Raw genomic sequence first — 25,358 nt, 5'->3', positions numbered from 1 at the left:
TAAGAGGGTGTGCAAATTTGCTCTTGTCTGCCTAATTTATGCATTGCAGAACTTGAATGCAGAATTTGGGAGTCCTTGAGCACAGAATTTTAATTGGTCTTAGCGCAGTCTCAGGAGCTCTGTTTTTGGGACTAGAGGCTGAATGATATGTCCTGATGATGGGTGTCCTGATGGTCAAAATGCATTCCTAGGTACTTCAAGTGAAAGCATTCCTCAAACTGCCACACAGCCAGCCATCTCTCCGCCACCAAAGCCTGCCATCCCTAGAGTTCCTTCAACTCGTCTTGCAAACCAGGCACCAAGACCTTCGGGAAACACTGCAACAAATAGCCTGAAGAGGACATCGTCTCCTCATAAAGAAGAGTCTCCCAAAAAAATTAAAACCGAACAGGTATTTTTGTCCGCAATCTGAATCTTTGTGTTGTCAAAATGTTTGTGCTGGTTCTCAGTGCTGCCGACAGAAGGTTTTGAATGGGCTTCCTCTGGACCAGTTCCGAGGATCCCTAATAGTGTACATTGCAGATTTCAGCAGGTAAAGCTAACACGTGAATGAGCCTCTGGAAATGGAAGTTTTTGTTGGTGAAGGTTGGGAAGTGCAAATCGTGGTGTCTAGAGCAGGCTTTTTTGAAATCCTCTGGAATGAGGACTGCATGATGGAATCTGACCACTATTTCGTGAGGTGCACTCATATTGTCTGTACACAGGTTGAATCGGTCCGAGACTTGCTGTAAATAGCTGCCTACCTCTCCCCTCTACCTCCCTCACTCTTATTATTTATTTATATTTGGCCTTTTTTAAGTATATGGGGGTCAGTTCATTCATCAAACAATTTATTTTTAAGTATATGGGAGTAAAAGCCCCTAATAGCATCCTGTTCCACAGGCCTCTTCCTAGTACTGAACAACACAGTATAGATTCATGCCTCATCATCAGGACAGCTATTTACGATGGAGGAATATCTAATAAATCTGTAAATCCATACATTTTATTGCTTGCTTGTAAACAGTTGATGTAGTGGTCTTGTCTTCCTGTTCTGAACCACCCCGAGCCCTGCTTCGGTGCAGGGAGGGTGAAAAATCTTTTTAGCACTTGGAATGTTACGATAGAACAGTTAAGGTTAGTGGGCAAAGTTGAAGCCACAATAGTTGCTGAGTGCCTGCGAAATGGTTTTGGAACTGGAGGTGCTGAGACATGATGCTGCTGTGTCTATCGAACTGCAGCCAGTTGAGGTAAAAGCACTTACTTGGGCTTCAGTCTGTTGCCCTCAAGACATCGGCATCCAATATCTGAAGACCCTGCAGTTCTTCATTCCATAGATCAGTGGTTCCCAAAGTGAGCAGTACCACCCCCTGGGGGGCAGTGGGACTACCTAGGGGGGCTCTAAGAGGCAAGGGGGCAGCAGGGGGTGCTAGAGGTGGGCCCCTTCGACTGTGTTGTTCACTGATTTACAATAGATCAAGCTACGGCACCATGCCGGCAAATTTGGTGGAAACTATCAGAATTTTTTTCCAGGCTTTGAAGAGCTGGTACCACTGGATCAAGTTCATCAGTTTTGTTGAATCAATTTCAACTAACAAGCTTTAATTTGATTTTGAATAGATGTGCAATTAATAGCTACTGTTTTGAAATTTTATTGCTATTATCTTCTTTAGTGAGTCATGCAAACCCCTGTTTTGGATAATGCTTTTTATAAGATAGGGTAGAGGGTGCTGGGGTTGAGATTGTGGAACCAAGGGGACGGTGGCCCGAAAAGTTTGGGAACTACTGCTGTAGAGTTACTGGACTTAATGTATTTCGATGAAGGCTGCTGACAGAACTATCCTGATCCAGTTTTCATATACTTGTTTTGTAACAGGATGAAGCGAATGACGATGCCAGTTGTGTTGATATGACTGATCATGAGAAAGTGGAAACCAAGGTAAGCTTTAAGGTGTCTTGGTACTCCTCTGCTTTTTGCTGGTGACTTATGACCTTGCTCTACAATAAGCCAGTATGTCACTTTCCTTATTAAGTGCAAACCGGAGGCCTAAGGCTGCATGTATGAACCTGCCTGAAAACAATTTAAAAAATTGTACAGAACTGCATCTCTGGCAGCTCTAGCACCTACACACAGTTGTGCAAATTCAGGAGACAATTGAAAGCCTTTATATTTTCAGGGATGCACATATCACATTAATGGATTGTGAGCAGTATCCCTCAAAAGGCAATAACAATTATTGGATCATTCAAAGGTTGCTAGAAGTATTGCTGTATTTTTGCACTGCCTGTCTTTTTGTGATTTGTGGACATCAACACTTAGCCACGATTGTGTTGTGTCCGTGGTTATGTGCACAGTGATTTACCCATATCCTACGAATAGACCCCCCCCCCATATATTGCATGAAGCACCCCTGAAATGTGTGCTTATTGGTTCTTGTATGTTATCCGGGCTGTGTGACCGTGGTCTTGGTATTTTCTTTCCTGACGTTTCGCCAGCAGCTGTGGCAAAACGTCAGGAAAGAAAATACCAAGACCACGGTCACACAGCCCGGATAACCTACAAGAACCAATGAACTCTGACCGTGAAAGCCTTCGACAATATTTTGTGTGCTTATTGTTTCGAGGTACAATTCTAGTATAAATTGAATTTTTTTAAACCTGCGTATTTAAAAAGTGTATGGGTGGACAAAAACGTAGCTGAAGGGTATGCTTGTACTGGCGTTTACTGTCAGATACACAGCTGAAGTAGCTGGGTCTACCCCACACACACACTGAAAGGCAACGTGACAGTCAAGAAGTGAAGTACTTTACTTTAAAGAAAAGAAAACTGTTTGAAATGTAGGTGGGGACAGTTCAGGAGTTTTGCATTGTGAGTGCAAAGTATGTGCAGAGACTTCTTCCAGAATGGAACCAGCAAAATGCTTAAGTCCTGTTCTGGTTGTGTGTGGAAACTACTGCAGCAGAATAGCTGCAGATATCTGCTTGCACCTATGCAAATAGGATTGATTGTGCAGTGGCAACCAGCAAGGAACTCATTGTGCAAATGTGGGGTTCTACTAGGGCTGACAAGTGCAGTTCAAGGGAGCAAGCTACTTACTTTTTGTTTCCATCTTTCAGGAACTACTTGATACAGAATTGGATACTGCTTCTCAAACTGAATCTGTTCAAACAGTATCTCTGCAAGCTCCTCAGGTACAAGATAATCCTTTGGGGGTGTTGTAGTTAATGGCATAGTAAGACCTTTAAAGTAACTGCAGGGATTAGAGCTCATGCACTACTATGGCGCAATCAAAGCCCATGTCTGATATTGCGCAGTTGTGCTACTTCTGTTGCGTAGTTGCAAGTATCCATGTGTTCACTAGAGGTGTGCATATCAATATGGCAAATTGCAAAAAAAAAAAAAATGGCAATAAATTGGGAGCCAAAAAAGCGGACCCGGATAATGCCGAATTTATTCGAGCTGCTTTGGCTCTACATCCATTTTTTTCCCCAGAGAAGTGGGGCAGCATGGATTTCTTTCAGATCCACACCGCCAGCCTTCTCTGGATTCCAGGGACAGCATGATTCTGTTTTTTGGGGTCCAGTATTTTTCAACCTGGAATTTTTCAAAAAAATCCAGATTTGATAAACCTGGAAAATACATGAACTGCCAGCTGTGTAGAGTCTCCATGCAGGGACTGTTGGGGCAGGGGAGCTACATTTCACCAATATAACAGGGGAATAGGGCCTATGCCTGCCAAGCTTATCATATGTAGGCATAATCTGCTAATTTTTTCTCCAGGGTCAGTTGTCCTTGCTGGCTCTGTAGTTGGAATACTTGTCCTGTTAGGGCAACATATGCAGTAGTGTTTGATATTTTGAGTTGTTAATACTACAGTTTCTGCTGACTGTACTAACTGTCCTAGGTATCTCCGTATGGCTGTCTGTGCGAGGGAAGACTTAACATGGCATTTTTTAAAATTGCGATGCTCACAGGATAGACAAAGGGTTTTCATAGAAACTTGAAGGAGCAATCAAACAGTTTGCAATACTAATACTAATACTTTCAATTGCTTTTTTTTTTTTTTTTGCTGTCAAGTCATAGCTGAGTTATGGTGACCCTGCATAATTTTCAAGGCAGGAGACATTCAGAGGTGGTTTGCAATTGCCTGCCTCATTGTCGTGACCCTGGACTTCTTTGGTGGTCTCCCATCCAAATACTAACCAGGGCCGACCCTGATTAGCGTTTCCTGAATTTTATCTGTGATATGTACTTCACAGTTGGGGATCTACATGGGATGGACAGCGTGTGGATCTATGTACCCCACTCAGACATTGCGCACATGAATGTCTGGGAGGTCTTGTGTCATTGAATTAGAAGAGGCACCAAATGAGGTGGGAGGGAGGACATGATCTCACAATCCCCCATGTGTGTTTGTGGGGAAGCCTAGCAGCCTTAAGAGCCCAGACTAGCCTGATCTCATCAGAGCTTGGATGTTAAGTAGGGTCAGTACTTGGATGGGAGACCACCAAGGAAGACTGTGGCCGCTATGCCGAGGAAGGCAATGGCAAACCACCTCTGCAGAGCTCTTCCCTTGAAATCCCCACAAGGTAGAACTTCATGGGGTTTCCATGAGTTGCTTGTTACCTAACAGTACACTTTTCCTTATAGCCAGCCAGGTCCAAATAAACTGCCAGTAGATACCAAGATTTGTCTTTAAATGCAGTATCTTACAGTATATTAATTCCCACTGGCAGAGGAGTTCTGGTAGTTTTCACAAACATTATCAAATCCTTATTACGAGAGCTGCTGCCCCCACCCAAATAAAGAAGCATGGCTTATTTCTGTGACTGAACCGATACTGATAGTGGGAGAACTGTTAAATAAGAAACGTGACAGGCGTCTTTGTTTTGTCTTGCATATTCCTAACTGGGAGTTTGTTTAGTGAGTCTTAACACATCTTTCCCTTCTCCCTCAGAAAATGCCCAGTACAGACCTTTCAGATATCCCTGCTCTCCCTGCAAATCCTATTCCGGTTATCAAAAATTCAATAAAACTAAGATTGAATCGGTAAAACCAACCTCAGGGGTCCATAAACAGTATCTGCCAATTCAACCCGTTGTCTTCTGATGCTGAAATGGAGAACAGAAGGTGCAAGACAAGAATGTGAACACAGATGGATTTAGGTATATTTTGTGCACTTCCCTTGCTGGGCTATAATCACTTGATCTGGACATCCGGGTTAATATGTGAAGCCAGGAGTACTGTTAATGTGTTAGCAACAGTTGCATTAAATACTTCCAAGGATTACTGCCTTTAAAAAAAGGAACGGGAATACTATTTCTAGCCATATTTGACTTACCGATTGGGTTTATGTTGATGCATCATTTGGAAAGGGAAAAAAACAAAAACGGAGATAAAACTGGCAAAAGAACCCCTTAAATGCACTTTTATGTACTTTTTTATTGGAATATGACTAATTTTAGCGCTTCGGCTTGATAGATTTTATTTTTATTGAAGAGATTCTTCAATATTGGTGACCTTCAAATTAGAGAATGGCCTGATATATTGTGTACTGAAGGTAAAAAAAGTGTGCACTATATCTTGCGCAGTTACCATTAAGCAGCAGTAAACCTTTAAAAATAAAATGTCAAACCTTGAGGTTGTAAGTTTTGAGAGAACACATGTTGTGTATTTGGATAGGGCATGATTAAGAAGCGGTCTATTTTTATTTATCGGATTATTTTATAGTGTATACAGATCAGCTAGCAAAAAGCAATTTTTTTTCCTTCGATCAAATCAGAAACTCCTCTTCAGTCTCTTTCTGTTTCTGTCACCGTGTTTCTTAAGAGGGGGAAAAAATTGCATTTAACTTGTTTTGGTTTTTCAGTTTGTATGCACAAAATTGGACTAATGTCAGTTGAATGCTGGTATTTTTTTTTCTTTTAACTGGTCATGGTTACGTAAGCCCTGTAACTTTGTGGCCCTGCGACAAATGCCACTTTTTCTCCCATAACTGAAACTGAGTGAATAAAGTGTGCCTGTGAAGAAGCAGAACACCTGTCTGGATGGCCTTTCGTCACTAAATATAAGAGTTTTGTACACTCCATAAAAGTCCTGTCTGCATTAATGAACATCTCAGATTTTAAATATGAAGGCAGATCTCTCTCTCTACCCTAGGATTTTAACCATTTTTTAGTTTTTAGATAGCTCATCCGAAAGTAGTTTTACATTCTGAGTGTTTAATTTTTTTAAAAAAAATCACATTCTAGCAGGCACTTAAAAAGATCCGATAAGCTCAACCTCCCGGTGTCTTCATTTTGTTCTGTAGAGCTATCAAAATGATTAGCAGCAACTTTGCGTTCAAGAAGTTAAAATCTTTTCATGACTCAGCACTAGAACATGAGGAATGCCAGTGATATCAGATGCAGATAATAAACTACATGTTAACTTAGATTCAATCAAAAATTAAGTGGGATGGGTAAATTGCCCTTCCCATATTTTTCTGATCAGCATGTTTAATAACTTCCTTCCCCTGCATTGTGCTCAATCCTCCTACATGTGCATTTCCATGTTAAAGTAAAATTACTTGCTCTTTTCCTCCCTTCCCTATAAGTTAATTTTCCAAAGTCAGAGATTGTAGCTTATTCCCTACCTCCCCAGCTGTGCAGTAACCCAAGATTTTATTTTCTTCCCTCTCGTCCACAATGTCTAGTATACAAAATTCTTGCCCCTAACCTTCTACAGCCTCCTGTGGTCAAACCTTCCGCCCCACTGAACATGGCCCCGCACCTCCCTCTCCTCCCTCCTCTCACCCGCCACCCAGTCCAAAAGGTTTAACTAACAATTGAAGTGTACAAGCTGTCTGTGTATTTTGTGTAGCTATGGACTTTAGATCGAACCTGCCCAGGCACAAATTTAGTCTCGTTTTGTTTACACATCAGGAAATCCTCTTCTTTTTTTCTCTCCCCCCTTTTCCATTTTATTAAACGTTTCATGTATCCGCAAAACCAAGTTTTGCCAAGCTGGAAACTTGGAATCTTTTTCTGTATAGTGACTTTTTAATTCTAGTTTTCATAACCTGGAGATCAGACTGTTGCTTTCGCATGATGTGCGTAGGTGTCTCATGACTGGAGTTGCTTTGTTTTATAGTATCTGTACTCCTTGTATTTTTCAAGAGCTATTTTGTAAACAGATGATGTATTTCTCCATGGAAAACAATAAAAAAACAGCACAATCCCAAAGTTGCCTGGCTTCTTTTTAAATGTTTAAAATGGCAGTGCCTCAAAATGGTCAAATTAACTGCTTGTCCCTAGTTGGGAGAACTATATTTTTTAAAAAAACAGTGACACATGAAAGAATATTCATCATTAAAGTATCAACTGACTACAAGCTGTAAAAGAGAATAGGGGAATTGCTATTTTCGCATCTACATGGTTCAGTTGCTTGCTTGCAGCGGCAGTCTTAAGTATGATCAATGCCTGGATAGGTGGATGATGACCTATTTATGCTGCTTTAAGTTTCTTGGTAGAAGCCAAGCGGGATACAATGCAGTAAAGAAGAAACCAGCTTCCATTGGTGTGCCTGTTCAATATTACTATGTTGTGTCTGCCTTATCCTTGACTAGGGAAGTAGGGGAAAATAACATTAATACAATTTACATGTATGGGGGAGGATTGCAGCTGTTTTTTTTTTATATATATAAATTTTATATAAATTTTATTGGGTTTTATACTAGATTGCAGCTGTTTTTAAGCCTGAATCACCTTTTGCATTTAGGGTTCAACCTACTTGTACTGTGGCTATCTATCCACATCTGCTTGTGAAAAGTACGCCATTAATTTTATTACCAGCAGATGGCACTATTTCTTTGTGACTGTTGAAAACCCTCACAAAAATGGTAACAAAGAACTATCAGAACCCATATTACTTACTATCTATCCATTGGCTTGTCGTTCACAATAAAATAGCAACTATTCCATGCTGTGAAGTCATTTTGGTTTTGACCTTCATCATTTCACTTGGGCACTGAGTCTTGAAATCAATAAGCCGATACATCACCCTCTTCAGAGTTCAGTTACAGCTCAAGTTGTGCTACTATTTGCATGATCAATTTATTAAAAGTTGTTCCAAAATCAGTCTGTAATCTACAATTAGGAAGTGGCTTATGTCTGAAGAATTTTGCATGTGTGTCGCAGTACTCCATGGATTTCTCGAGATGCAACACTCCTTGCTGCATCAGAAACCAGATTGCCTCTTCGAAAGTTTGGGTGGGAAACACACAAAGCTGTAAGAGCTGCAGAAACCTTGCAGCATGGAAGAATCTAATGGCTACTGCTTTATGCCACCCTCTTAAATGTTTCCAGTTCAATTAGCCATTGAAATAACCTATCAACACCAATAAATGTTTCTTGGTTGTGTACATTAATGTTTCCCAGTTAGTGCAGAACATACATCTCTGTAAATACATTTTTGGTGTCTGATTTGTAGAGATCCCATCTCAAAACACTGAACTGAAATGTCTTCCTGCTTTGTCTTCCTAAGTAAATTTGCTTAGGTGCAAGTGTTTAGTCCCCCCCCCCCAAGAATGCTATAGCATACAACAGTATTAATTATTTTAGTTTGCTTTAATCATCTTTAAAGCATTAGTTCGATATTCAGCAGAAACCAGGCATCATAAGTTTGATGGAAGCAGATGCAATTTGAGAAGTCTGCAAGGTTCAAACCGGTTTTTGAAATCTATAGGCATCAAACATCTGCCACTATCATCACCAAAAGAGTAGTGCTAACTTTGATATCAAACTTCAGAGTCTGTGCCTTGTTATAAAAAGATAACACAGTGAACCGCTGCTGGATGTCCCATCTGTTTTGGTTGATATTTAAGCTCCTAATGGCTTTATAATACTGTTTAGGCATGTCAGAACTGCTCTAAATTCTGTAATATTTGGTCCCCGCACTAAAAATCAGGGGTTTGGCTGAGGCTTGGCTTGTTTACGTTCGTTTTTCTATCCATGTTGTTCCATCCATGTATCCAGCAGTACAGGGAAATGGTTTTAATTTAAGTACAGTAAGAATTCCCTGCGTGTTTCAATAAACATATAACAAAATGAACTTTAAAGGCAAACTGAGAAGCTGAATTCAAATAAAACTGTTTTGTGATGGGTGCAAAGCTGTGCATTAATTAGTCTGCGGAGACATAGCATCTATTAAATTACTGTTTTTAAATAAGAATTTGTACCCGGAGAAGAGTTCTTAAGCTATAATTAGTAAAGAGGAAAATTAGAAATATTGAAGATGCTGAGGTTTTTCAAAGAATGCTTATGTAAGAAGATAAGGCTGGATTTGGATGGCAAGTTTAACCGCCATTAAAATGTGTACAAATCTCTCATGCAGTACATCTCTGATCACCTTCACTGGTATGTCATGGGTATACAGGTTAATCTGAGATATTCCCCTACACCCAAACCCTGAATTCTGAACATGGATTAAATCTGGTTTCATATTCTGGTTAGTGGGGACAATAACTGCAGCAATTCGAGGTAGGTGGGATGGAATTGTTTCTAACGGGTGGTATTTCTTTGCCTGTGTGCAGGGGAGGAGGATCAGGGTGTGTGGAGGAGCCCGGCAACGGCTCCTTTTAAAACGCTCTTGACTGGCCAAATAATGGGAGGTGACAGAAGGGAACAGGTCAAAATGGCCAGTATGTATAAACAGACCACTTATTAGGATTAGTTTCTGGCTTATGTGTATTCATAGGAACATGCTCTAATCTAGCATTCTCTATGATCACATCATTCAGATACAGAAATAATGTTTGGGATCTTTTCTTACTAGGATCTTGGAAGCATTGCAGTGAAGCAGCCTGAAAACCTGAGTTTACAGGTGTGTGTGTCATTAAGTCACAGACAACTTATGGTGACCCCCATAGGGTTTTCAAGGCAAGAGATGTTCAGAGGTGGTTTGCCATTGCCTGCCAGCAAGCTTCATGTGGAGGAGTGGGGAACTGAACCCAGTTCTCCAGATTAGTCTGCTGCTCTTTAACCACTACACCACACTGGCTCACATTAACAGATGTACCTGTAGGAATGAGGGGGGACTATTACGGAAGAAGACATATGAGTGTACAGCTCTGGTGCTGCTTGATCTTGGACCCCCCCTAGAATCATAGATTTGGAAGGGGCCATCTAGTCCAACCCCCTGCTTAATGCAGGATCAGCCTAGAGGATCCCTGACAAGTGCTTGTCCAGCCTCTGCTTGAAGGCTGCCAGGGAGGGGGAGCTCACCACCTCCCTAGGTAGCTGATTCCACTGTCGAGCAACTCTTACTATAAAAATATTTTTCCTAATATCCAACCAGTACTTCTCCAGCCAGTACTTCTCCGGCAATTTTAGCCTATTATTGTGAGTCCTATCCTCTGCTGCTAACAGGAACAGCTCCCTGCCCCTCCTCCCTTTAAATACTTAGCAGTCATGTCCCCCCCTCAACCTCCTGTTCTCCAGGCTAAACATTCCCATCTCCCTCCGCCTTTCCTCATAGCCCTTGGTCTCCAGGCCCCTGATCATCCTCGTCGCTCTCCGCTGAAGGACTTTTCATACTGACCAAGTGTAGATATGCCTTCCTAGGTATTCCTTTTTTTTCTGAGGAACCCTAGAATTGTTCCGGGTATGGCACTATGTAAGAAATGATTAGTTGTATCTGGGGGCCCAACTAGACATGACGGCGTCCTTGTATCCGCCATGGGGAAACTGGCACAGTCCTAAAGTCGAAAGTGGAGGATTTAAAATGGCCATGCAGCGTAACAGGCCCACAGCACAGGGAAACAAGGTGGTCTTGTATACTCTCATGCACTTTTTCAAGTGCCAAAACACCTACTAGAGAGCCAGCGTGGTGTAGGAGTTAAGAGCAGTGGTTTGGAGCGGTGGAGTCTGGTCTGGAGAACCGGGTTTGATTCCCCACTCCTCCACATGAGCGGCGGAGGCCAATCTGGTGAACTGGATTTGTTTCCCCACTCCTCCACATGAAGCCAGCTGGGTGGCCTTGGGCTAGTCACACTCTCTCAGCCCCACCTACCTCACAGGGTGTCTGTTGTGGGGTGGGGAAGGGAAGGTGATTGTAAGCCGGTTTGAGTCTCCCTTAAGTGGTAGAGAAAGTATGCATATAAAAACCAACTCTTCTACTGCTACTACTACTAGGCGGGGGGGCTTGAGAAGACTACACTTGAGAAGTGTTGCAGGGGGAGCAAGAGCTCCTTGTCCTGTCGCCCTGCACCCTCAGGGCACTTTTAAACCGCCCATTTTAGGCTTCTAAGTGGCAGCAGCGGATAGTTTCATCCTGGATGTCAATGGACACTTGGTCTTTGCTCAGGTTCTCTACCACTTCTCTCCAATGAACGACACTTCCAGTAGTATGCCTAGAGTCTTAAGGTGGGAGGTGGGAAACTTTTTAACGGTTGCAGTCTCAGTGAAGTTTTCCACCGAACTGTACCTAACAGGTATACATCTGGCAATCCTTGCAGTAATTTGATAGTTTATTTTTATTACAGTCATTAGACAAAGCATAAAATATTTGCGGTTACATTGCCTTACTCAAGCCGGCAATATAAAACAATACATTTTGGTTAAAACACTATACAAAATATTACTCTCTTTAAAAGGGTTAAGAACTGGTCAACAATATAAATTTAAACAATCGGTCCCCTCTACAACTTTTCATTTCTATTTCCTGTAATTTCTATATAGATTTCCTATAATTAAATACTATTCTACAAAACCTGGCCACTAATTTTGTTACCTGAGAAATTGCATCCTTAAGAAAGATGTTAACTCTAACAAGATTCAGGATAACCAGTGCTCTTTCTCAAAAGAGGGCCAAGAATCTTCTCCCTGTCCTCCTTATAGTACCTACACCGGAGAAGGACATGTTCCAGTGTTTCTGGTTCACCACTGTTGCTGGGTTTGTGAGAGGGGATTTGATTATGTTATAATTAATGTATATTTGAGTGTTGCTAATGATAGGCCAGGCTAGCCTGATCTTGGAAGCTAAGCAGGGTCTGCCCTGGTCAGTATTTGGATGGGAGACTACCAAGGAAGTCCGGGGTTGCTACGTGGAGGTATTCAATGGCAAACTACCTCTGAATGTCTCTTGCCTTGAAAACGCCACCAGGGGTCGCCATAAGCTAGCTGCAACTTGACGACAAAAAAAAACAAAAGTTAGAAACCTGATTGGTGGATATATAATCCCGCAATTTTCTCCTTAAGTGCTACTACAAAACAAAACCAACTTGAAAACAATTATGTTAGAAATCATGGTTGTTGGAGCTGCAATTTACTGCTTATTCAATTTTGCTATCCAGGTGACGTGATGCGATTTTGCTATCCAGGTGACATTTGCCATAGCCGGAAAAAAAAATCTAAGGGCAAAGCCAGGCATGCTCCACGGTAGTTTAATACAGCCAATTGGGGTAGGTGCTTTTTTCTGTGGCTTACCAAAAGGACATCTAGTAGGGGTGTCTCAAAATAATAAATGCGTTCCTCTGAAATTCTGTAAAATGCACTAGTGTATTAAACTATTCTACTTCCTCGGCTATGCTCTCAGCATTTTCTAGTGCTCATTGTATCCCTTTGGGGGAAGAGTGTCATACTTTGGAGACCGGCTTACTCACCGCTTGTGCACAAATCATCGATGATGAATTGTAGTTCTCCCGTTGTGGAATTTCCATGTCTTCTCTTCACCGTTCCATCGCACCAAAGTCTTCATACAACAGTCGTACATTCTTGCTGCCCGCGTCTCTGGCTCTCACCGCCTCCACTGCACGAGCCCCTGATAAAATGCACTTTTTGGCAAGAGCAGTGGTCGCTCTGCGTTCTCAGCCTGTGGTGAAGTTGTTAATGAAGAGATTGATGAGGTGGATGTTAGAAAGAGACAGTTGGAAAGGGCTGCTCCCCGTGAGCGGCGGGGCACGTTTCCCTTCACAGCCAACAACACTGCCCCCGACAGAGATCTGGCCCTGCTTCGGCAGTGTGCCAGGGCTCTTAGGTACACGGAAACCTTCCATCCTGCCATGGTATTAATAATCCTGCTTTTTCGCTTTATTTTGATACTCCTTTGGCTTCAGGGCCACTCTCGACTCAGGTTTTTATCAGCTCGTTTGCCTTCTGGATGGCAATTTCAGTTCTAAATATGAGATGCTCACATGGGGGTATCAGATCTCACTGGTGACTTTTGACTTTTTTTGTTCAATGCACAGTCAGATCAATTTTTTTTTTTTTTTTTTTTTTTTGCCTTTGATTCTCTTATTGGAAAGAATTCATTTTCTAACCTGAGGAAGTTTGGTTAGAATGAGCTTTGCCTAGGAAGATGAAGAAAGGTATCGTGGAATACTTTTAATTGATTATTTTTTTTAGAATAGCCAAAGAATTCAGCATTTAGTCAACTGATTTGAAATACTTTGACTAAAAAATGTTTTGCCAGGAGCGGGGGCTGCCACCATGGGGGTGAGGTTTCGTCACTGCAGTGGGTTCTAGATCAAATCAAGCCTGAACTGACCCTAGAAGCTAAAATGACTAACCTGAGGCTGTTGTACTTTGGTCACATTATGAGAAGACAAGAGTCACTGGAAAAGACAATCATGCTAGGAAAAGTTGAAGGCAGTAGGAAAAGAGGAAGACCCAACAAAAGATGGATTGACTCAATAACGGAAGCCACGGCCCTCAATTTGGAAGACCTGAGCAAGGCTGTTAATGATAGGACGTTTTGGAGGACGTTGATTCATAGGGTCGCCATGAGTCAGAAGTGACTTGACAACACTTAACACACACACACACTATGTTCATGCACATGGGCCTCCCATCTGCATAAATCAGAGTTGGAAGGGACCACGAGGGTCATCTAGTCCAACCCCCTGCACAATGCAGGAAGTTCACAACTACCTCCCCCACACACATCCAGTGCCCAGAAGATGGCCAAGATGCCCTCCCTCTCATGAACTGCCTAAGGGGATAATGTCAAGGAAGAGGATTTTCAAAGTTCTACAAACTGCTATTGACTATATTTATACCCCAGTGGGGATTCAGTGTGGCTTATATCATTCTCCTCACCTCCATTTTATCCTCACAACCCTGTGAGGCAGGTTAGGCTGAGAGTGTGTGACTGGCCCAAGCTTCCATGGCAGAGTGGGAGGGTTCAAACCTGGTGCCCTAGTCTGACACTCGAACCACTACCCAGAATGGGCCCACCAAACCGTAGTCAAATTTCCCAGATTCAGGGGGTTACAGCACTTTGCATTCCCAGCAATGTATTAAGAGTTTGAAAATGTTATAAAAAACCGCTTTTAAAAGGGTTTTTGGATACAACGGCTTATAAATGGTTGGAAGACGTCTTCACAGCTAAAGGGGCCAAACAAAGTGCGAATAGTATTTTTTATAATGTTTTCAAACTCTTAATATATTGGTGGGAATACACAGAAAGTGCGAACAGTATTTTTTATAACATTTTCAAACTCTTAATACATCGCTGGGAATACAAGTGCGGTAACCCCCTCAGTCTTATTTAAACACCGTTATTTCCAAAGGAACTGAAGACCTACTTCTACACTATATCCAAGTTTTATTTTGCAGAGAGAAGCGAGTTAAGGAAGTCAGGCTGCTTTGAAATCAACTCTCGGGACGTTTTATTCAAAAGTCTCCTGCGCTCGCCCGTGTTTGCCCCTCTACATTTGTTCTCTTTGTGTACAAACACTACAGAAGGTAGATTTTCTGTATGGCGGAGCTTCAAGGTCCAGTATCTGCCTTGCTCACGGTCCTTCTAGCAGCCTTCTGTTTTCAAATCAAGAAACGCCGGCGGCTGGTTCAGTACACAGCTGAATATGTATGAGCTCCTTATTTAAACAACTTTGTATATATTTTTACCGATAAACTAGAAACTGAAATATGGGCAGTCCTGATAGGAGAGGCCGTTTTGTCCGAGCGAGGGAATGTTTTGGCACTTGGCCATTTCCCCCTCTCCGCCACCAACTCCGCTCATTGTCTTTGTCATATTTTGAACTTTATATAAGCACCTTCCATCTTCTGATCTCAAAGCTTTTGGCAAACATTAATTAAGCTTCACAACAGCCCTCGGAGCTAAACAAATATTGGACCATAGAAGTTAGATGCATATTAGATGGGTGACGGAAGATAGAGAGGTGGCAATTTGACCAAGGTCACCCAGGGAGTCAGCAAGAGGACTGCAGAGCGCACAGGGATGGCGGTGGGAATCCCTAATTCGCTCCCTTTTTCCTTTCCCTGGATTTTTTGAATGTTACTCGGTGCTCTCTCTGTGCATGAGAATGAGCCAGGAGTCTGTTTGCAGGATGCGTCTCTGCCAAGGGGGAGAGAGAAACAGAGTGTAGCAGTGAGCACAGAATTCACCTTTCTGAGAATTTTTTAAAGGCAGGTTTCTAACTGGGCAATGCCAGCTCAAGAAGCCAGAGATGTTAGATTTCCAGCGGTTGGGAGATTCAGCGCCCTCCGTAGCTCTTTGTTTTCTTCCTCCTGAGCAGCCAAAGCGGAATAAATGATCAAACTTGCGAAGCAGAAAAAACAGAATAAAGCAAAATGGGAAGAAGAATGCAAAAGAAGAGACAGCTGGATAAATTTGTGGCATTTCTACAGGACACGGAATTCAACACTTTTTTGGAGGGGTCATAATTTTGATTTTTTTTTTTTAAGAGGGGTTTTAATGAAGCAAGACATGTTTAGTACATCTTTGGGGGGAGGCAAAAGGAAAGAGGTATGCCTCCCCCCATCACTTTTCTGACAGGGACCCAAAGTGGTTTACACTTCCATTTAAGCCATACAAAAGCAACCCTGTGAAGTAGCTTACGCTGAGAGAGTGTGACCGGCCCAAGCCCATCCAGCGAGCTTCCATGGCAAAGTGAGTGAGTATTTGAACTAAGGTCTCCTAACTCTTAGTTCAATACTCTCACCACTCCACCTAGGCTTGCTAGCTCCTGGATGGGAAATACCTAGAGAGCCAGAGTGGGGTAGTGGTTAAGAGCAGTGGTTTGGAGCGGTGGACTCTAATCTGGAGAACCGGGTTTGATTCCCCAGTCCTCCACATGAAGCCAGCTGGGTGACCTTGAGCTAGTCACAGTTCTCTCAGAATTCTCTCAGCCCCACCTACCTCACAGGGTGTCTGTTGTGGGGAGGGAAAGGTGATTATAAGCCGGTCTGATTCTTCCTTAAGTGGTAGAGAAAGTTAGCATATAAAAACCAACTCTTCTTCTTCTTTTCCTGCAGATTGTGGGGGTGGAGCCTGAGGAGGGAGGGGTTTGGGGACGGAAGGGACTTCAATGGGATAAAATGCCATAGATTCCACCTTTCAAAGCAGCCATTTTCTCCGGGTGAACTGATCTCTGTTGCTTGGAGACCAGTTGTAATTCTAGGAGAGATCCAGCTACCAGCTGGAGGTTGGCAACCCTAACTCCATCACAAGGAGATTACATTTCTTGCATTTGCATGTATGGTGTAATTAGGTCTTCCTCTGGAACTGGTCTGTAGAAGTCCAGTTCAATGGGCATAGCAGTTTATGAAAAAGGAAATCCAATTGGGATGAGGGAAACAGTGGGAAATGAGGCTGATTTGAAGCTAGGCCTTATGGTTGCCAAATCTCCAGGTACCACCTGGAGATCTCCCGTTATAACTGATTTCCAGATGACCAAGATCAGTTCCCTTGGAGAAAATGGCTGCTTTGGAGGATGGATTCTATACCATTGTATCTTCTTGAGGTACCTCCCCAACCCCAATCCCACCCTCCCTAGGCTCCATCCCCAGTGTTCATTCTGGAGAAGAAGAGGTTGAGGTGGGGACATGATCGCTCTCTTTAAGTATCTGAAGGGCTGTCACTTAGAGGAGGGCAGGGAGCTGTTCCTGTTGGCAGCAGAAGATAGGACGTGCAACAATGGGTTTAAATTATGAGCGGAAAGGTACCAGCTGGATATTAGGAAAAAACTGTTTACAGTGAGAGTAGTTCAACAGTGGAATCAGCTGCCTAGGGAGGTGGTGAGCTCCCCCTCTCTGGCAGCCTTCAAGCAGCAGCTGGATGAACACTTGCCAGGGATGCTCTAGGCTGATACTGCATTGAGCAGGGGGTTGGACTAGATGGCCTGTATGGACCATCAACAGAGGCATAACATCCAAATTGCAAGATGTCATCGTTCTGCTGTATACTGCATTGGTCAAGCTGCACCTGGAGTATTGTGGGCAGTTCTGGAGGCATCACTTCAAAAAGGATGTGGACAGGATCGAGCGGGTGCAGAGGAGAGCGATGAATATGATGAGGGGCCTGGAGACCAAGCCCCATGAGGAAAAGCTGAGGGAATTGGGAATATTTAGTCTGGAGAAGAGGAGGTTGAGGGGGGACATGATTGCAGGATGGTGCTGCTGCACTCGTCTTGTTAGTGGCTCCCTAGAGGCACCTGGTTGGCCACTGTGTGAACAGACTGCTGGACTTGATGGGTCTAATCCAGCAAGGCCTTTCTTATGTTCTTATGTTCTCTCTTTAAGTATTGGAAGGGCTGTACTTAGAGGAGGGCAGAGAGCTGTTCCTGTTGGCAGCAGAGGATATGACTCGCAATAATGGGTTTAAATGGCAGGTGGAAAGGTACTGGCTGGATATTAGGGGGGAAAATTCAGTAAGAGTTGTTCAACAGTGGAATCAGCTAGCTACCTAGGGAGGTGGTGAGCTGCCCCTCCCTGGCAGTCTTTAAGCAGAGACTGGACAAGCACTTGTCAGGGATCCTCTAGGCTGATCCTGCATTAAGCAGGGGGTTGGACTAGATGGCCTATATGGCCCCTTCCAACTCTATGATTCTACGATTCTATGACCCTTCCAGCTCGATGATTCTACGATTTCCCTCCCTCTGATTTTCCCATCGAAGGCAGCAATGTGTGGCTCACTCTGGGTGAATCCTCAAAATCCATGGAGGGTTTCCACCCCAGCAACAGAAGCCCAGAACATCCAGCAGCGTCATCTATTTATTTATAGATTTAGAGTTAGATGACAACTCTCAGTGCAATCTGAGATGTAGCAAGTCTCTCTGGCTATTCAGCCACCATGGCTAGGAGATTTGCCATAAGCCTGTCTTCTGCAAAGGAGGTAAGGTGACATGTAAATTAGCACTTGTTAACACACACACACAGGTCTGCAGTAAATCCAACACCAAGAAGCTCGAGATAATAATTCACAAGCAATAAAATGTCCACTGAGTTTATTCTTGTGAATATATTTTTCTGCACTCAGAAAAATATATTCACGACCTCATTGGGTTTTTAAAAGTATTTCTAAAGATAAAGTTGCAGCCGACTTGTGGTGTCCCCCTCGACGAGGTGTTCCAGGCAAAAGACAAGCAGAAGTGGGTTGCTGTTGCCTTCCTCCGCATTAGGGTTGCCAGGACCTTCTTCACCACCGGCAGGAGGTTTTTGGGGTGGAGCCGGAGAAGAGCGGGGTATGGGGAGAGGAGGGACTTCAATGCCACAGAGTCCAATTGCCCAATTAGCCATTTTCTCCAGGGGAGCTGATCTCTATTGGCTGGAAATCAGTTGTAATAACAGCTACAACCTGGAGGTTGGCACCCCTACTCTGCATAGAGCCCAGTCTTCCTTGGTGGTCTCCCACCCAATTACTGACCCTGCTTAGTTTCCAAACTAGTCTGGGCTGTTCGGGCTTCTGCAAATGTACTTTTTACCTTTTCAAGTGCCCATCTAAAAATTGTGGTCATCTGCTTCAAATAGGAATGTCATCAGAGCTCTATAGCTCTCTCTCCTTGAGAGACGATAGTAAACCTAGGTTTGTTGCTATCCATACATATTTCCTCCCCCATCCTTCCTCCAAGGAGCATATTGTGTCGAGCACGGTTGTCCCTTCTCCATTGTATTCTAACAGCCCTGAGAAGTAGGTTGGGCTGAGAGAGAATGACAGGCCCAAGATCACCCAGAGAGCTTGGTGGCAGAGGAAGGATTTGAACCCGGATCTCCCAGACCTTAGTCTAACATTCTAACCACTGCACTATGTTAGACTGGCTATTGCTGTGTAATGTATGTACTTAGTAACATGGCTAATTCAAATGTTCTCTCCAGACTCTATACCAAGCCCTAAGGGAATAACAAAACACTCGATGCAATCTGTTCTTCGAAGGCACTGTTTTCCTGCTCGCCTCTAATTACCCTGTTAAACTAAATTCAGAAAAGATTTGATGCAAAAAAAATGTAATATGCTTTTAAGGTCAGAGGGTGAAAAAGAGATCTGGAGTAAAGCTGATATGATCAGACAGCAGTGAAAGAGCTTTTTGTAAGCCGGACCATTCGTTATCAGAATCAGCAGTGATATTTGACAGGTATTTTGTCATCTAAAAATATAAATGCATCTGAAAAGATTTTGCTTGCTCGTGAAATCATATTGACAAATTAGGAGTCAAAGGAACAGAAATAATAACTTCATAGGAAACTGAGGGGGGTATTATTGTGGTGTTTTGACTAGTTTTCCTCCTGGTATCAGTGAAACTATAACGTTCATATATGTGTTAGAGTGAGCGACTCCATGCCTGGACTTTGGGATGCGCTACATCATTCTAAGTGTGTATGAGTAGGGTTGCCAACCTCCAGGTACTAGCTGGAGATCTCCTGCTATTACAACTAAGGTTGCCAACTGCCAGGTAGTAGCAGGAGATCTCCTGCTAACTCAACTGATCTCCAGACAACAGAGATCAGATCACCTGAAGAAAAATGGCCGCCTTGGCAATTGAACTCTATGGCATTGAAGTCCCTCCCCTCCTCAAACCCTGCCCTCTTCAGGCTCCGCCCCCCAAAATTTCCCACCGGTTGCAAAGAGGAACCTGGTAACCCTAATTAAAGCTGATCAGTTCCCCTGGAGAAAATGGCCGCTTTGCCAATTGGACTCTATGGCATTGAAGTCCCTCCCCTCCCCAAACCCCACCCTCTTCAGGCTCCACCCCAAAAACCTCCCACTGGTGGCAAAGAGGGACCTGGCAACCCTATGTACGAGTGTTATCTCCTTGAATGGGATGTCCCTCTTTTTGTCCTAACTGGGGACTTGCCCTCTGACCCCTTCTCTCTCTATGTGTCCATTGTTCTTCCCCAGTCTCCACCCCCACATTTCCAGGAATTTCCCAACCTGGAGCTGGCAACCCTACCCCCCCACCCCCCGCTCATGCCCAAGGAGGACCTGACAACCGTATTAAGACTGCAGTCTAAGACCAGCAAATGCCAGTGCAGGACAAACTATACACTGCATTATTGGAACTTTATGCTTCAAAAGTCTTGCTTTTTAATTCGGATAGATTCTGCTGATACTGAAACATTTTACAGATGTCTTCCAAGGTACACAACAGGGGTACATGCAAGAACAGGGGAAGTGCTTTGTGGACCCCAACAGAAGGTACGCTGAAAGCACCCACCAAACAGTATTTTTCCTGAGAGCCAAGGTTCTCACCTAAAGATAAGAAAGAAGTCCCAATCTGGAACAGGATTCTCTGCCCTTCTTCCAGTGGTGGAAAACCACCAGAGACACAAACATTTTCCAACCTCAGAGAAGGAGAGGAGTTTTAGGGTTGCCAGCTGTGGGTAGGGAAATACCTGGAGATTTAGGGGGGTGGAGCCTGAGGAGAGAGGGATTTGGAGAGGGGAGGGACTTCAATCCCATAGAGTCCAATTGCCAAAGCTGCCATTTTCTCCAGAGGGACTGATTTCTGTTGCCTGGAGATTAGTTGTAATAGCAGTTAGAAACCAGCCACCACCTGGAGGTTGGCAACCCTAAGGCCTTGGTTGGCAAGGTTACCAGTTTGAGACTGGATTGCCCTGGCCTGCTCCATAGGCAAACACGATGGGTTTTAGCACCTGTCTAGCATCCATCATAGAGGGCTTGAGGGTGGGCCACTGAAACCACAGCTGGAGGCAAATAGCAAAGAAATGCTGAGCATGAGCACACATCTTTTGCAAGAGACCCCAAGTTCCTTCTTCTTTTCCTCTAGACCTTGGAAAAGACACATCTTAAATTCCTCATCTGAGTACAGCAGTTCATTTCAAGGGTTAAGAGTTTTGGAGTGCTAAAAATTACCAAGAGAAAGAGAGGAGGCCTCAAAGAAGAGGACTTGTGAAAACAGACATAGAAGACCATGTCTTCCAACCTTGTCAAGGACTAAGGTCCTGCCCCCCCTGTGTCATCCACTGAGAATTTCCAAGAAGAAGGTTTTGTTCTTTGGATGAAATACATTAGGGAAATAAAGTCTTTGTCCAACAAAATATTATTCACAGTTGAAACTAAAATTCAACAGCTGCAGTGTGTGAAATGGCATGCTGCGCATTGTGCGGTGCTTTAGTGTTCATGTACATGCATTTACAGGGATGTGTACTAGTGACAAGATGTTAGGGTTGCCAACCTCCAGGTGGGTCTGGAGATCTCCCAGAATTAGAATTAATCACTAGACAATAGAGATTAGTTCCCCTGGAGAAAATGACAGCTTTGGAAGGTGGACTCTATGGCATTATACCTCCCTAAACCCTATCTTCCACCGGCTTCACTCCCCAAATTGCCAGAAATCTACCAATCCAGAGTTGGCAACCCTACAAGATGCAACCCTCCACCCCACCCCATCCCACCCATTCAAAGATTTAACTTCAGGAGACAATCCTGGGGGAAGCACTGAAGTTCTAAGAATGACAAAGGTAGAAGAAGAAGAGTTGGTTTTTATATGCTGACTTTCTCTACCACTGAAGGAAGAATCAAATCAGCTTACAATCACCTTCCCTTTCCCTCCCCACAACAGACACCTTGAGAGGTAGGTGGGGTTGAGAGAGTTCGGAGTGAACTGTGACTAGCCCAAGGTCACCCAGCTGGCTTCACATGTAGGAGTGGGGAAAATAACCCGGTTCACCAGATTAGAGTCCGCCACTCATGTAGAGGAGTGGGGAATCAAACCCGGTTCTCCAGATTAGAATCCACCGCTCTTCACCACTGCTCTTAACCACTACACCACGCTGGCTCTTGGGTAGCAAAATACACTAATAAAATTTTAAGAGGATATCCCCATCAGGCAAAAAAAGAGGATCAGTCATTTATCAGGCACAGAAACCAGAAAGTAGGGGACTGTGTGAGCATATGTGGGTCAGCTCCTACCTCCATAGGGTTGCCAGGTCCCACTTCGCACCGGCAGGAGGTTCTTGGGGCGGAGCTTGAGGAGTGCGGGGTTTGGGGAGGAGAGGGACTTCAATGCCATAGAGTCCAATGACCAAAACGGCCATATTCTCCAGGTGAACTGATCTCTATTGGTTGGAGATCAGTTGTAATAGCAGGAGATCTCCAGCTATTACCTGGAGGCTGGAAACCGTACACCTCCAAAGGGCTGGTGTTATAGCTCCTCCAGGAGCTTCATATGTGAAAGAAAATATACTCCTTCCAATGGTGGATCTTAGTCCTGGTAAACACTTCATTTCCAGGGATGAGAGGGAACTGCTCACATGAACACATGAGGCTGCCTTACACTGAATCAGACCCTTGGTCCCTCAAAGTCAGTATTGTCTACTCAGACTGGCAGCAGCTCTCCGTGGTCTCAGGCCGAGGTCTTTCACATCACCTACTTGCCTAGTGCCTTTAACTGGAGATGCCGCGGATTGAACCTGGGACCTTCTGCATGCCAAGCCGATGCTCTGCCACTGAGCCACAGCCCCTGCCTCCTGGTTCACTCGTCTCTGAAGGGTCATTTGCCTTCAGCGACAGGAGTCTACTATGGGAATGACCAAAAAGGACAGTCGAGGACAGTTTCCTTCATCGAAACATTTTTTTTAAAAAAAGAATGCTAATTTTGTGTTCTTCTTTGCCTGGCAATCACGTGAATGTCAATGTACGTTTTGCGAAGACTGGGCGAGATTCTGCATGAGAGGAATATTTGTATTATGTAGCTAAGGCTCCTGCTCATACAGCTGATCCGGACCCAGTGAGTGAGCATGTGTGCGAGCGCATATATGCTTCTCTGTAATTACGTGGCGCACAATCAACTTTGACACACTTCCCTTTTCAATAGGCGGCATCAAATTAGCTAAGCCTCCCCGCAGAATGTGTGAAACTTTTTGACCGGGCCGCAGCATCCGAGGTAAACACTCTTTGGTTTCGAGTTGGCGTGGAGCCCTCAAAAACTATGGTCAGAGCTGGAAAGTAGCCAGGAACGGTTGCTCCGTGTTTGGCACTATTGAAGCTTCAAAAAAAAGCAGGTGCCCTCCTGGCATTTTATAAAGAGAGTCATTTCTGAATGCAAGAGACTTGTATTTTGCATATTAGCACGAGTGCCAATATAAACCCAGCTGTGTGCGACATAAAGTGAAATATATATTTCAAAAACTAGGACACAGCTTTTCTATGGAGTAATCGCGAAACATTTGCATATGGATAAGCCACTTCTTTTTAAAATGTTGGCTTTTCTTTGTTTTGAGGGTTTTTTTCCCCCCTCCCCTCGTAAACACGGCAAATGTGTAATGTTTAACCAAGGTGACAATACAATAGCTCAGACGCAAACTGAACATAATGCCGGCAGGTGTTGCACAGGTTTCTGTATTAAATGCTGAAACCCACTCCTCTGTACAAACCTCCAGGAAGCACCACCCCATCTCCCCTATCCTCTTCCAACCTTTTCTCTTGAGTGGAGTGTAACTAATTTTAGGATTCAGTTCATTTGGTTAACTGGGGACACTGGAACATCAGGTGTGGAAATGTAGTACTAACATTTCTTTAGGCTCACCAGGTCCTGCAGCTCCATCAGCGGGAGCTTTTCAGGAGCGTTGCTGCAGCGTGCGACACGTGTGCGCGCCTGGCGCAATGAGCGTGCGCGTCCTGCGTGACGTGCCTACGTCACTTCCAGGTTGAGGTTTGGGGAGGGGAGGGGCTTCAATGCCATAGAGTCCAGTTGCCAAAGTGGTCATTTTCTCCAGGGGAACTGATCCCTATCAGCTGGAGATCAGTTGTAGTAGCAGGAGAACTCCAGCTAGTACCTGGAGGTTAGCAACCCTACTAGGGTTGCCAGGTCCCTCTTTGCAACCAGAAGGAGGTTTTTGGGGTGAAGCCTGAGGAGGGTGGGATCTGGGGAGGGGACTTCAATGCCACAGAGTCCAATGGCCAAAGCAGCCATTTTCTCCAGGTGAACTGATCTCTATTGGCTGGAAATCAGTTGTAATAGCAGGAGATCTCCAGCTAGTACCTGGAGGTTAGCAACCCTACCATTTGCCCACCTGCAAGGAAGAGGCAAGATATATAGCTATTGACTTGGGGACAAGCACCTTAATTTGATTGAGAAAAGGGTGCAGAGAAGTACATGCAGGACACGCTCCTAATTTCATGATAGGTTAAAGTGAAGGCATCCCAGCTGGGACAGGAAGGATTAAAAGGTCTGGATGTGCTGTCAGAAGGACACACTGTGTAAGCCAAGGACCTGGGAACAAGGGAGCAAATGGAAAGATGTTAGTCTTGACCAGCCTCTATTTTCAAAGTTCCTGCAGGCTTGCATCCAATCCAGGGAAGGGAATGCCAAGATAACACCAGTGACTCTACAACCTAGTTAGCCTCATAAGGTTTTATTTCTTTTCTTATATCTGTAACACCTGATAGTGTTTTGATATAGTTTCCCAATGCCTTGTGCTCTAGTGAATTGAGGTTATATTTCAGTAAATAAAGATCTTTTCCTTTTTAAAGATCTCAGACTGTGGTCACATGAACACATGAATACATGAAGCTGTCTTACACTGAATCAGACCCTTGGTCCACCAAAGTCAGTATTGTCTACTCTGACCGGCAGCGGTTCTCCAGGGTCTCAGGCAGAGGTCTTTCACATCACCTACTTGCCTAGTCCCTTTAACGGGAGATGCCGGGGATTGAACCTGGGACCTTCTGCATGCCAAGCAGATGCTCTACCACTGAGCCACTCTGTCCGTTATATCAAATCTTCAGATGCTTGTCTTGTACACAATTCATAGTAGAATGAAGCTGTTCAGTTTGTAGGTTCACTTACAGGTTAAGGAATTTCAACGAGTGGATAGTAACTTTAAGTTCCAACTGAGATCGTTCACGAATTGCAACACGAAACGGGTTGTTTACTGCATCTTATTACCGTGTAATAAGATGTATATTGGGTCTACACATAGGACGGTCAGCACTTTTTTTATTGGGTAATACCACCACCATTCTGTTTTGTTCAGAAACAGAGCCAGCAACAAGATAAGGACTAATACAGATAAATGGGGGTGGTGAAGGAAAAGCAGGTACTTCTGTTAGGAGTTTAAGACAGGTCTGAAAAGCTGGAGATCACTAGCACAGTAAAATGTTGCAGTCTACAGGGTTTGTGTTGCTCCTTCACCTCAAT

At 43.9% G+C, this 25,358-nt stretch overlaps 1 protein-coding gene across 1 annotated transcript in view; it reads left to right on the top strand.

Moving 5' to 3' along the window:
- The window catches only part of PAPOLA (poly(A) polymerase alpha), a 40,429-nt gene extending 34,620 nt beyond the window's left edge, over positions 1-5,809 (top strand). The window contains exons 19-22 of the mRNA XM_056850963.1: positions 192-391; positions 1,856-1,918; positions 3,097-3,171; positions 4,938-5,809. Of these exons, the coding sequence (XP_056706941.1) occupies positions 192-391; positions 1,856-1,918; positions 3,097-3,171; positions 4,938-5,033 (434 nt within the window). The 3' untranslated portion in view covers positions 5,034-5,809. The remainder of the gene's footprint in view (positions 1-191; positions 392-1,855; positions 1,919-3,096; positions 3,172-4,937) is intronic.
- Positions 5,810-25,358: the final 19,549 nt, after the last annotated feature.

The sequence above is a fragment of the Euleptes europaea genome, chromosome 6, assembly GCF_029931775.1.
Source record: "Euleptes europaea isolate rEulEur1 chromosome 6, rEulEur1.hap1, whole genome shotgun sequence".
Taxonomy (NCBI): domain Eukaryota; kingdom Metazoa; phylum Chordata; class Lepidosauria; order Squamata; family Sphaerodactylidae; genus Euleptes; species Euleptes europaea.
Note: the sequence above shows the minus strand (reverse complement) of the source record. Positions and strands in the feature narration are given on the sequence as shown.